We start from the raw sequence: 13,634 nt of genomic DNA on the forward strand, positions 1-13,634 counted from the left end.
TCATCTCTGGCCCTCCATGCACCAGAAACTCAAGTCTACACCAGATAGGAACTGGCAGAATTGAGCTATAATTTACGCCAGTTTCTGACATGTTATAGTAAATCCAATCGGCCATGCTAAGCCTCTCCCCTCCCTTTTCAAAAGTGGCCAGAACCTCTAAAGATCTCAAATTAAAGGGGTTTTGCCATCACAGACAATGGGGGCATATCGCTAGGATATGCCCGCATTGTCTGATAGATGCGGGTCCCACCTCTGGGACCCGTACCTACACGGAGAACAGGGCGGGGAAATTAGTGGAGGGCACACTGCGCATGCGCAGCCGCCCTCCATTCATTTCTATGGGGCGCCGAAAATAGCCGAGTCCGCTCCTATTCTCTTGTATGGCAGCAGCGCTTGGTGGCAGCCACAACTCTCCCTGCTCCGTTCTCATTCTAGGTGCACCTATCAGACAATGGAGGCATATCCAAGCGATATGCCCCATTGTCTGTGATGGGAATACCCCTTTAAGGTTCAAATATGTCATGCACCAAAATTTGCCCCTTTTTTACACCACGGGACATTGATGGGACATTTTACACCACGGGAAATGACTACACTTTCAATACAGAGGCATTCCTAAAAAAACATGCAATATGCAGTTATTTTCTATAACGGGAGCAAACAGGCAATATATACTGTACAATAGTATAAAAAGGAATACAGTATATTGGGGCCATATGTTCGCAGTGTACAATGGGAGAGTGTCCTGGTGCATGCGTTACATAAGCAGTGTTAATAACCACAGTATGACATCATTATAGTGTATCTGTATTCTTAAAATTACCTCATCTTCAAGTTCTTGATCTGATTCAGATTCCTTTGAAATTCAGGGTGCCAGACAAAATAAAATAAAAATGTAAAAAATAAAAAATGATTATATGCTTTTTATACCACATGAACAGTAATATAAGTGGAGGTGCAATTTCTACCCCCAATATGGGCAATCAGCATGTCAGAATACACTGTAAAGGGGCTGTCCGGCGAATAACAAATTCTTTGAAAAGTGGAAGATTGGGTTAAAACCATAAGCAATGCCTCCTTCTACTATTCCGATATTTACCAGGGCCATGCTGATCTCTGCTACCCTCTCGGCCATCACTGAAGCCAGTGATTGGATGACTAGTTGTTTCGTCTATTTCCTGATGCATCAGGCAGTATAGACCAGTGAGAGACCAGTAAACATTGAAATGGCAGCGGCAGAGGATTGGTGAAGTTTATTTTTTAAGCATTTTTCCCCTCTTCTAAGAATGTTTTATCTGTCAGACAACCCCTCTAAAGTCACTTTACAAGGAATACCTCTTTAAACCGTGAACAAGAGACTTTCCTGAGGATATATTTTCATCAGGATGATCCTTGCAAGGAACATCATGGTTGCCAAGTGAGAACCATGCACTAGGCAGTAGTGATGAGTGAATCAATTCTTACAAATTGAATTCATTCAAAAAACAGCCTTCTTGAGCATCGAGGGGCTAGTCCCACTGTGCAAGAGACTTCCCCCTTGATTGACAGGACCACACATCTCGCCTGGCTCTGTCGACGATATTGCACTTCGCTATTGTCCTGAGTAGTGGCGCAACAGCACAGATATAGGCTACAGCTATCTTCATTGCATTGTTTTTAATTATTGATTTCCATGTATTTTGGGATAAACGAATTTTTGTAATAGGGTTTTATTAAAAAATTTGCACTGTTTGGTTTCTGTACCTTCTAAGTTTCACAGGACATAGCAGCTGTTCTGTGACAAATCCATGAGAGAGCTCATCCGAGGACCCACTCTTCTGTACCTCCCTATCCTCTATGCTTTTTATGTTCAATTAATTTTAATTAGCCCAAAGTACAAGTAAACTTTGATTTGGTTCTAAATAAGCCCAAATGTGATTTGAACATATACTGTATCAACTTAGAAGGAGGCTTAGGAGAGGTCAGAGATGGTCTACAGAAAAAGCTTTTAGGCAAACTCTTTGATTTATCCCAGAAACATGAATACAGTATAGTGTAAAACACTGAAGCTGCAGAAGATAGACTATGCAAAATCTTTAAATAAACTTTATTCTAAAAATGTTTTTGCTCAAAATACCTCCAAATCTATAATCAATAATAGAAAATGACTGTGAAGGTATTCATAGCCTGAATCATTCTCCTGATAAATCTATGCCTGGTACGCCAAAGGAAAAATTCATTTGCATGCAAAAAAAAATTAAAAATTCCAATAATGCATGCATGTTAAATTATTGCTAGTTATAGTTAGCTTATCAAAAAGTGCACATATTGACCTAACTATTGAAAAGTTCACCAAAGTAGGAAAATATTTTTACAGGCTGTAGCATGTGTCAGCGCCCATTGTCATAAATGCATGTTGTATAGAATGTTATTAGCCTTTTCCTTTGTTCATGTACATCAATAAAAAAAAACACACAATACTGAAACAGAAAATATCACTTTTGTTGCATTCAGCAAAAACAGAGCTTTACACTACCAAATTATAAAGTATTTTTAATATGTATTTTTTCATATGTCTAGGAGAAAAATATTTGATTGTTATGACATAATTTATATCTGAATACAGAATAAGGTAAAATAAGATTCTGTAGGCTCAATTTAGATTTCACCAGAAAGCTGCATATACTCACTATTAAACACATAAGGAGGAATTTTAGAGGGGTTTTGATTGAGTCGATACTAAAGTACTTGGCACCAAGTTTATCAACCATAGCACATTGTTTGTTAAATTTGGCGCATCTTTAAACTGTCATCTAGAAATGCTGCTCCACTTTTCTCACCTACTAGAGTGAGTTGATAAATCTGCAATAAAACTAATTAACATTCCCACCACTTCCCACACAAATTTTTGTGCAAATAAGCCCAAAAAGCCATAAAAGCCTTATTCTGCAACTTTTTAAAGTGCAGGGTTTGATAAATTACCCCAAGGAGCAAGATAAAAATGCTATTTGGACAGATTTAGGGCAAAGTCTCATATGAAAATGGTTATTTTGATCTGATTGCCACTTTTATGTATTTGCCCTTTGTGTTGGTAATAGAGGATGCGTCTTTCCAGCAGTTCACATAGATGATTGCTGTATTACTGAGTAGCATTTGCCACAATAACAATATGAAGTCCAAGACTCTTAAACATAGATCCGTATTTCAGACTCCGTTGTCATGTAATATTTATTTTTAAAGTTTTGCCCATCTGTACTAGGTGAGAAGTCCCTCTATTGCAGTCATCTGCTTCATATTCCCCTACAATGGTGTACCTTCCTAGGGAATATGACAAGAGCTTCAATTAAACTTCTACAGGTGGACCTGCTCCATAATCTTCCTCTCTGCAAATCAATGGCCTTGTTGCGCATAAACAATTAAACATGTGACGCAGAATATGCTATTACGTAAACGCTTAATAAAGCATTGTAGTATATATTTGATCTTACCTTATTATAAAGTGGTAAAGTGATATTTAGATTGCAAATGGCTTGTTGCACAAGGCTTCTAGAAGATTTTGGCTCCTTCATGAAAGAAAGGCGTCCACATGGTTCCTGGGTTGTATCTCGTACCTGTTATTAATGGACCATATGTCATATTTCTTTAATGGGCTCATGATATTTATCCTTCATTTTTTGTCCTGCTTGTTCAGATGGCAAAATATCATACATGCAGTGTGGTCTTCGATCATAAACCACTGACTAATCAATTAAGTAAAATTAAGAGATTTGATATAATGTGATAAGGTGCCTTAGAAAAACCATGACCCTATAACATTTAACTAATTCTGAAAAGATGCACCGAGAGATTAGAAAGAACTCAAATAATTACAATAGTATCACTCGCATTTATTATTATGATGTTACCTTGACAAAAAATGGAAGTCTATTTTCTTTAAAGGCGTAGAAACTAAATATGTGGTGTTGACCACTCTTTATTAAGGGTACTAAGTTGCCAAAGCAGTCCACGTAGATTGGTTTTCCTTCCAGCACCTGCAAAATAATTAATAAACCTGTGACATAATACAAAAAAATATATAACATTGTCCCATGAAGGCAGTTCTTTTTACCAACTGAAATATCTTATTTTTACCCCAGTCTTCTTAGTGATACCTGCATTTAAAAATATATTGTGTCATAGCGACATATGAAAGGATTTGATAAATGGGGGTCTAAGTGCTGAGTCCCCGACCGATCACTAGAATGAGGAGACAGAAGCATTGACAAAGAGTACTCTCCTTGCTGTAGAAGATAGACTGGAGATTGGCCCATGGACTTTCTACTGAGTTTATCTTTAGCAGTAAGGAAAGAGCACTGTATGAGCACTTATTTCTTCTCATTCTAGTGATAAGTGGAGGTCTCAGCACTTAGACCCCCCACCTTCAAAACCTTTTAAATGTCATTATGATGACATATCAAAAGTTTATTGAAAGAACGGGGACACTGTAAATTACTAATGACTTGCTGTATAAGAGAATTACTCACCTCTACATCTCTGCTCCTAGCAACTTCTGCAAAGTTTTCTTGTTGTTCCAGTGTCTTGTCTACTTTGTCATCAGTCATACAGAAACATCTCAGACGAGCTTCAATAGGGTCATGGGATTTGGCAAACACAACAAATTTGGCCATATAAGGTACACATATAATTTCTCTGTACACTTGGCTGGCAAAAGTAACAGACTCTTGAATTTGTCGGCAGTCTATTAACCAGAACCTGCAAAATAAAAATCCTTATTGATCTGGATCATGGATGGAAAATGTCATTAATCATCACTCAATATAAAATGAAGTACATTTGGTTTATCAGCCACTGAGTGGGATACCTAACAGTCGAGTTCCAGTGTCTAACTGGAGTTCCTGGGGCCCACCAGAAAAAAAATAAAAAATTCTTGAGGCCCAATCCCTATATCATCATCAATAAAGCTTAACAGGTTTTGAAACAAAGAAATAGACGCTAGTGATAAGGGATTGGCTTTTCTCTCCTGGCTCATTGGGGCCCACTATTGTATCAGAGTCTGGGCTCGCCAGAGGAGTCTCTGGTAGTCTGGTGGCCCAATCCGACCCTGTAAAGCTCTATTGTAGTAATAAAGAAATGAAAAAACGGAAGATAAGTACCGTAGTAGCTAGTTTACATATATAGATGTGGGAATGTTAAAAGAAAGAGTGTTGTTGCAAAGAGTTGTGGGGTTAATGTAGATTAAAGGAATGGTTCCCAAAATCTAATTAAAATGTGATTGGTCCTTTCACAGTATTACAGTAAGCAATTAAAGAGCATGTAGAAGTTTAACTTTTTGGAGATGGGCAATTAAAAATGTATTCCCTTTAACTGGTTGATCAAAAACAAATATTTTGGGAGAGTGGTAAAGGAAGACTAGTGAATGCTACAATCAACTCTTTAACAGATATCTTTTTGTGCTTCTGGGGAAAAGCAGACATGTCTCTGAATCTTTACCACATTATGGATATCTTTGCTTGCATGGTTGTTTACCTTGCAGATACATTAGTAGTAAAAGAGACACATTCATTAACAAACGTAAGTGGTGTTGTCCCGGTGATGTCTTCCCATTGTGCAGGGGTAGTACCACCTAAGGACAAAAAAAAATGCATAGATTTTGACTATTAATTGAATATTACCAAGTATTAATTATGAAACTGAAAGTCCATTTCATGTCTTAAATGTTGTAACTATTATAAGTGTTTTTGCCATTGGTATTAGAAAGTCTGTAACCGTCAAGCACAGTTTAAGGCAGTCTCTGTTCTAACAAAGCTGTTCTCAGGGAAGCTACCACAATCCCACCAGTACATCATGAAATCCCCTGTAGTACACTGAGATAATACCTATACCTTGATAAAACATTTTACAAGTCACCAATGAAGGATATGAATTTACTATTGTGCAAAAGTGTTTATAGCTGGCGACCACAAAAAATGTCAACTTATAAATGCAATAAAGACAGTTGAGTTCATGAGCTATCAAGTGTATACCTAAACAGTGTACCATAGTATATCTAAAGTATATCTAAAATACCTACCAGTTATACTGCATAGTAACCGTAGTGTAGGTGTATCAACACCATATCCATTCAGCATCGCTTCACTAGAGGCCTTTGGAACCGGAATAGTCATTGTTATAGGCTTGTGGAATTTCCTTCTTCTTGGTTCCAGTGTTACAATAGGACTGAATGTTGCTTTGTTGCCTAGTATCTTCTTCACTAGTTCTACATGCATTGGCTGGGCCTACAAGAAAAGACACTTGTCGCACACTATTTCACAGATCATAGTATATTTACACAATTGTAAATGATTCTACATGAACATAGTCTGCTTCTGAAAGATGGCCAACAGCTCTTATCGGGCTGATTGTTACTATTTACTGGTGCAACAAAGATGCAACCTGGAAATATACTACATTATGGTCAATACTCCTAACTTAACACAACTGAATCATCAACTTGTATGGCCCAAACTTCAATAATGTCTTTTAAAGATTCCTTCCAAAAAGAAAATTATAGAGTGCACTTTAGAGTACATTAAAGTGTAAAATTGTTTTAATGTATTATTTCCATACTGAAAAATGGAAAATCTTTCACACTAGCTTTTTTCTTTTCCGGCATAAAGTTCCGTCACAGGGGCTCTATACCGGAAAAGAACTGATCAGGTATATCCCTATGCATTCTGAATGGAGAGCAATCCATTCAGGATGCATCAGGATGTCTTCAGTTCAGTCATTTTGACCGATCAGGCAAAAGATAAAACCGTAGCATGCTACGGTTTTATCTCCAGCGAAAAAAACTGAAGACTTGACTGAATGCCGGATCCGGAGTTTTTCCCCACAGGAATGTATTAGTGCCGGATCCGGCATTCAAAATACCAGAATGCCAGATCCGTCCTTCCGGCCTGCGCATGCGCAGACCGGTAAAAATGTGAAAAAAAATACAAGACGGATCCGTCTGTCCGCATGACAAGCGGAGAGACGGATCCGTTCTTGCAATGCATTTGTGAGACGGATCCGGATCCGTCTCACAAATTCTTTCAGTCACATCCAAATAGGCGGATCCGGCGGGCGGTTCCGACGACGTAACTGCCCGCCAGATCACACTGCCGCAAGTGTGAAGGTAGCCTAAGGCTACACTATACAGAGAAATAAACTGCAGTGTTGCTTTCTCATCTGTGAGAATTAATATCATATCCACATCAATTTGTACTTACTAACTGGCTGGAACAGTAGCAAACATGCTCATGTGTATATGTGCGAAAATGCATGATGAGAGCAATTTGAATCCACATAACGTTTCAATGACAACAATAGATCTAATAGAAATTACAGGGGTACATGCTATCATCAAAGTCTCAGCAATGCCGCCCTTAGGCCTTTCATGTCAGATATATATAACACAGTAGATTCATTCATGATATTTTTATGTACATACATTGTTTTTAAATAAATTTCTCATGGTAAATTTTTGTACACATATTAATATATAATATAATTAATCATGTTAGCCTGTTGATAAAACCACTAATAATATTCTATATACTGTAACATCTCATGGAACAGCCTTTAAGTTCATACCTGAAGGCCAACACGGATTCTCTTAGTAAGTGCACCTTCTGGGAAGACGGCTTGTACTTGAGGGACCACAGTGCTGCTGAGAATTCCTCCCTCGGGTCCAATCAAGTTGTTGTCCTGTTTCACACGAGAAACCACTGCAAAATACTGCGGAAAGTCTCGAGTGATAATACGGCAAATCCGTTTTTTTTCCAGTTCTTCAGGTGGATCAAGAACTAAAAAACATAAGAGGAAAAAATAAATGTGAGATCAAATAATGTCAGTAATGCATGATTCAAATATCAGTTGGTTCAATCCTAGTGATTGCTGAGTTTTCTTTTGTATTAAAGGGGATTGGTCATCAGTATCTAATCGGTGAGGGTCTGACACCCTGGACCTCTATCGATCAGCTGTTTGAGAAGGCAGCGGCACGCACAGTAACACCGCGGCCTTCTGTCAGCTTTTCCTAAGCCAGTGATAACACGTTCATCGGTCATATGGCCTAAGAGCAGCTCAGCCCCATAGAAGTGAATGGAGCTGAGCACGATACCAAGCACAACAGCTATACAATGTACGGCACTGTGCTTGGTAAGCAGAGAGAAGAAATAAGATAATAATGCACTTAGTAAAGTAGATTAGTTTTTATCTTAGTTTTTTCTGTGATTTTTTTTGTCTGTGTAGTATTTGCTTGAGGGAGTGGCACCTTCAAGTGTGAATGCGCACCTATTATCTTGGGAGTAGCATTCCTCTGCACTTTTGCACCCCTCCCCTATCCAATAGAGCGCCCTAATTAGGTGGTACATATGGCTGTGCTTGCTCCTCCTCCCATTGGTTGCTTGATGCACATGGAGGTGACTAGGAGCAGCACACCATATGTGCGGGTCTGCGCTCCTGAACATAGAAGCCCAACGGCTTAGGTAGGTTTAGCGTAGGACCCGCCTGACCTGAGACCACCTTGGCGTTCGGTAGGTGGGCTTAGATGTGTTTTGATCAAAATATATTGACTAAGTGTCTCAGATATTATCATATCAGAGCGAGGACTTTGTCCATATATAATGCTTGCATCTACTTTACTAAGTGCATTATTATCTTATTTCTGTGGTTTTCTTCAATAATATGGCCAGGGACATCCGCACATCTGTATCATATCGTGCAGGATGATTTTATCTTATTTTTTTCTGTGATTTTTTTGTCTAAGCAGAGAGAAGGCCACGGTGCTCTAAGGGCTGTTTCACAAGAGCGGATGCCGAGCGTGACATCCGCTGCGTGAATGACAGCCAAGACCCGATGCGGACAGCAGAAGCACGGAGCATTAACATGACTGATAATGCACCGTGCCTCTCTGTGACCTATTTACTACGAAATCACAGTGAGATAAAGTTGTCACCGTGATTTTATAGTAAAGAGGTCACAGAGAGGCACGGAGCATTATCTGTCATGTTAATGCTCCGTGCTTCTGCTGTCCGCATCGGGTCTTGGCTGTCTTTCACACAGCGGATGTCACGCTCGGCATCCGCTCATGTGAAACAGCCCTAAGCCTTCTCAAACAGCTGATCAGCGGATCAAATATTGATGACCTATCCAGGTCATCAGTTGTAAAGTCTTGGAAAACCCTTTCAACTAGTAATGAAATAATGACCTCATATTTATTTGTCTTAGATTCTGGTCAGACTTGGGTTGGGGGTTTCTGTCTGGCTTTTGGTTGCCCTTTCCAGTATTTTTATGGCAATAAAGCACAGTCTGTAGCATTATTGTTGCCACTGAATATACTAGAACATCGATCTGCTTGAATCTATCAGAAATATATAGGTCACAGCTGTTGTGGACCGGGCATAACAGAAGCAAAGACACTAGCATCAGAAGAGCCTTCCAGAAATAACATAAGTGGGTAGTATATGTACTTATCTGACTAAAATGTATACGAACAATACCTTCATCCATCCCATTAAGTATCTCATTAAGTTCATCCTCCGTGAATTCACAAAAATGTTCTTTCCAGTTGTCACCAGTCTCACTACGCAGTATGACAAGCTCTCGCTCTTTTCCACGCAGTGCCGCAAAATGAGGGATCTCCACAATCACTGGCCTGTGTAGCAATACATCATATTGAAAGATTAGAGGAAAGAGTGACTTACTGCTGGGACAAAGAAACCTGGGATTTGTAGTTAGCAAGCACACGCATAACACAGTGCAGAGGCAGCAAACTCATTGCATTGGGAACTGGAAATATAAAGGTCATAGCTAAGACTGAAGTGTACAGTACCATCTAAATAATGATTGCCAACCAGTTAAAAATTTGGAATTTGGAATTTTGTTTTTAATTAAATTTAGGAGTTGATAAATTTTGGAGCACACTACTGTTCAAATCATCGCCAATGAACATGTTGTCTAAATTTATGATCCAAGTTCCTTTGGCTCCAAGTCAAACACTATGGGAGAAAAAAAATCACATGCTCAACCAAAAGTATAAACACCACTAAACAATAATACACAGAGGAAAGACACATCCAATACCACTAAAACCATAAACACACAAAGATTAAAATGCTTCATCAGACCACAGTCACTAATGAAAACTTCAAATTAAAATACACTGACAAAATCACTAACAAAAAGTAAAAAAAAAAAAAATACTGAGGAACAACGGGGATGAGGCTGGCATCCATCAACTTGATCTTAAGTCTATCCTACCCAAGGAATTTGGTCCCAGGAGGTCCCAGTTGAAGGATTCGGCTGACCAAGCTTTCTCCCTCATTAAGAGGGGGAGGAGCAGTAGGAAGGTGAAGTTTACTGAGTACATCCAAAGCAGCAGTGGGAAAAAGAACATAGGTAAGAGGAATTTCTGAGAGGCAAAAAAAGGGAATTTGGGAAAAAGTATTCTGAATAGTGTCACATGCCAGATACTTAAAAAAACAACTTTCAATTGGGCATAGGTATCAGTTAACATCTGTATTTTATGGTTTTGAACAGTTTAGGGGTTTTAAGTGAAAGCCTTTTTCATACAACATGTAGATTTGAATATAAATTCCTTACAATTTTATGCATGTATTCTGTGGAAATGTCTGCCTATAAGGGATCATGTGCCTTGTCCACTAGGGGCAATGCTTCTATAACAAAAATTCTCAGTAAAACTGCATCTGATGTAATGCGATTTTTTTTTCCAATGCAAATGGAGTTACCCATGGATTTCTTTGGCCGTCATTGTATGGCTCCCTTACAATAAAATTTTTCATAGAGATTTATGCATAAGACCATCAGACTCTTTTGCTAGCAGAAAAAAATGTTCTAAAATGTTTATGTGCCTAATTTTATCATTTTTCTGTGTCTTGTCTAAACGTGGGTATGTATAAATCATAAAATGCATCTCTGTTTGCAAAATCAGGTTATTTAAAACTCATATATATAAAAAAAAAAATTTAAACTGTACCTACACTTTCAGATGACTTTAGAATAAGCTGCCATGTGTATACTATTTCTGGCTCAGCATGTATTACCCTCTACAGGTTCTCTCTCTAATTCTCAGTTCTCCCTGAACTGGCGAGTGGAATCAAACTGCTAGCATACTGTATAGTATACAGTGTAGCTGTGGATAAAGCACTTGGGGTGAGATATAAGACTTACTATTAGCTGCTACAGCTTCTGTGTCTTTCTCACTGCAGCTCACTCCTCCTTCCCCCTCCCCTCTACATAGACTTCTATGGGCAGCTACTATGGGCATGCTTTCTGTTAGTCTCTCAAGATGGATTCAGCAACAAATTCAAAAAGAATGTTAGTTTAGGAAAGGGGATGAGGATAAGAGTTAATAAGAGGAGAAAGAGGCATTATTTTTTGCTAAGATACATTAGTAGTTATATATTCATATCTACTACTGATTTATGCAATCGTGTGAAAAAATTTGTGACCATTTAAAAGAAATGAAATTTATATATGTGTAGGGGCACAATTAGCAGGTCCTGCCCTGCTTCTAATTTACAGTAGTTCCATATACAGAGAGATAACCTTAACGCATATAGGCGTATTACAACTTACCCAAGGAACTGAGCTCCAGAAGGCCCAACTTCAATAAGTCGACTGGAAAGGCCTTCTCCTTCCACCATGGGAGGCATAGTAGCCAATCGATGACGCTTAACCAAGCGGCATGTCACTCTTGTAGGGGCTGTGCATTTCCGAGGAGGAATAATGATTCTTAGTCCATTATGCCTGCAACCTCTCATGGCACCTCCACGGGCATCCACCATGAAGCTAACTAGGAAACTAAAAGGAAAGAAGCAAATAAACATGCAAAATTCAGGAATTATTTAGGATATTATTTAGGATATTAAAGGTCCTGCCATATATATTGATGACATATCTTCATTATAGAGGGGGTCCAACACCCAGAACCCCTGCCGATCAGCTGTTTGAAAAGAAGGTGGCGCTTCCTGGTTATTATACTATGCGTTGTCTCCTCCGGCGTGGTGTAATTCACGCCATTCAAGTGAATTGAGCAAGTACTTGTCATTACACTGCACTTCCGAGACGTACAGTGTAATGAAGAGGAAGCAGGGCTCCTCGATGTCGGACCCCGCCGATTAGATATTGCAGACATATCCTATGGCAGGACAACCTCTTAAAGTTCATGTTTAGATTAACAATCTTGTACAATTTAGATATAGCTGTAGATACAAAACATGTAGATCTTTTCGACAGTTGCTATAATCTTGTGGTGCAAGCTGTGTATCTTTAGTAGGTCATGTCTGTTTTCCCAACATGTTAGGCTACATGACACGCGTCCTACTTAAACTGAATGTGGTCTTTGTAGCACACTGTATTTTATGAATCAGCCATGAGGAGCTATTCATTCATGCTGTTCACTTCCTTTCTTGTAGTGTTAAAGTGTGAATAAAAACTGTGCCAAACAATTATACGTAAGAGGCAAACGTAGAACAAAACAATCATGTACACACATGTGCAAGACAAAATAGATTCCGCATGCTTCAGGTCAGAGAATGAGAATAGACAAGTAACTACATACTGCTGTAAACGCAAAATGCGACTTCATACAGTTCTATGCTGAGGAAGGGACAGCACGCTCCCATAATGCATGTGAATGGTGCAAGCATTCTGAACATGCACATGCAAACTTTAACTTCATATCTGCTTCATATCATATACCCTGCTTCATAAAATTATAAAAGAGGTAGGGCAATACCATAGCCACTTATGCAAAGTTTGTTATGTTTGCTACAACCATTTGGTAATTTACTAATGCTATACACCAGCTTTAAGGGTGTCACAAATTTTTGAAAAAACAGCATTTTGTGCAAAAATTTGCAATTTTTTGCTTTTCTCTGCTACTCTTGTCATTTTTTTTAAAGGGTGTGGAGTACAGGAGAAGGAGGCAGTGCCACCTTAGCCCGACACACTATAACTTATGCTAGAAATATAGTGTGAGTTATAACTGAAATTTACACCAGCCCCTACCTCATGTAGGTTTCAGTATCTGTTGCACAGACATCACTGATTCAACAAATTAATGAAGAGGTCTGCGCTTCTTAATAAATTGGTCACATTACTCAAGCGGGCTATTTATTAAGACTAGCGTGTGAAATACTAGTCTTTAGTAAATGAGCCCCAGTATTCCCTGCTAACCGATAGTAGGCTAGACATGCTTCTACTACTCTCATTTACTACAGCTTATATCCTGGCGTTACTAATCAGGCCAAATTGTGAAGAAATATAATGTAGTAACTTATAAAACTGTTTAAAAATTATAACATAGGAAAAATATGTAGATGGACGTGCAGGTCCCACATGCTGTAGAGCTGAAAAAACTAAGGGGATATAGGCAACGTATCAGCAGTGATGGCCAGTTCGCATGCGAACATATGCGGGCTGCCATCTTTTTTCACAAGTCCGGCGAGGCACAGGTAAGCCCTTACCTGTGCCTGTGCGCGAGCCGGTCTGAAAACAAGTGCGGTCAGCGGGAGGAGGCAGTTCTGAGAACAGCCACCGGGGGCCTTCATCAGGCTGTTCTCGGAACTGCCTGCTCCCAGTGACCGCATTTGTTTTTAGACCGGTTTGCGGCA

General features: G+C 39.1%; 1 protein-coding gene across 50 annotated transcripts in view; it reads right to left on the reverse strand.

Moving 5' to 3' along the window:
- Positions 1-13,634, reverse strand: part of ANK2 (ankyrin 2) — a 524,175-nt gene that overhangs the window by 55,151 nt on the left and 455,390 nt on the right. For all 50 annotated transcript variants that reach the window (XM_044301490.1, XM_044301541.1, XM_044301518.1 and 47 more), the window contains 9 exons: positions 11,596-11,820; positions 9,498-9,652; positions 7,591-7,802; positions 6,050-6,254; positions 5,506-5,602; positions 4,503-4,731; positions 3,885-4,010; positions 3,468-3,590; positions 824-856 (listed from right to left, as the gene is read on the reverse strand). In XM_044301490.1, coding sequence (XP_044157425.1) covers positions 824-856; positions 3,468-3,590; positions 3,885-4,010; positions 4,503-4,731; positions 5,506-5,602; positions 6,050-6,254; positions 7,591-7,802; positions 9,498-9,652; positions 11,596-11,820 — 1,405 coding nt within the window. The remainder of the gene's footprint in view (positions 1-823; positions 857-3,467; positions 3,591-3,884; positions 4,011-4,502; positions 4,732-5,505; positions 5,603-6,049; positions 6,255-7,590; positions 7,803-9,497; positions 9,653-11,595; positions 11,821-13,634) is intronic.

Source organism: Bufo gargarizans, chromosome 1 (assembly GCF_014858855.1).
Source record: "Bufo gargarizans isolate SCDJY-AF-19 chromosome 1, ASM1485885v1, whole genome shotgun sequence".
NCBI lineage: Eukaryota > Metazoa > Chordata > Amphibia > Anura > Bufonidae > Bufo > Bufo gargarizans.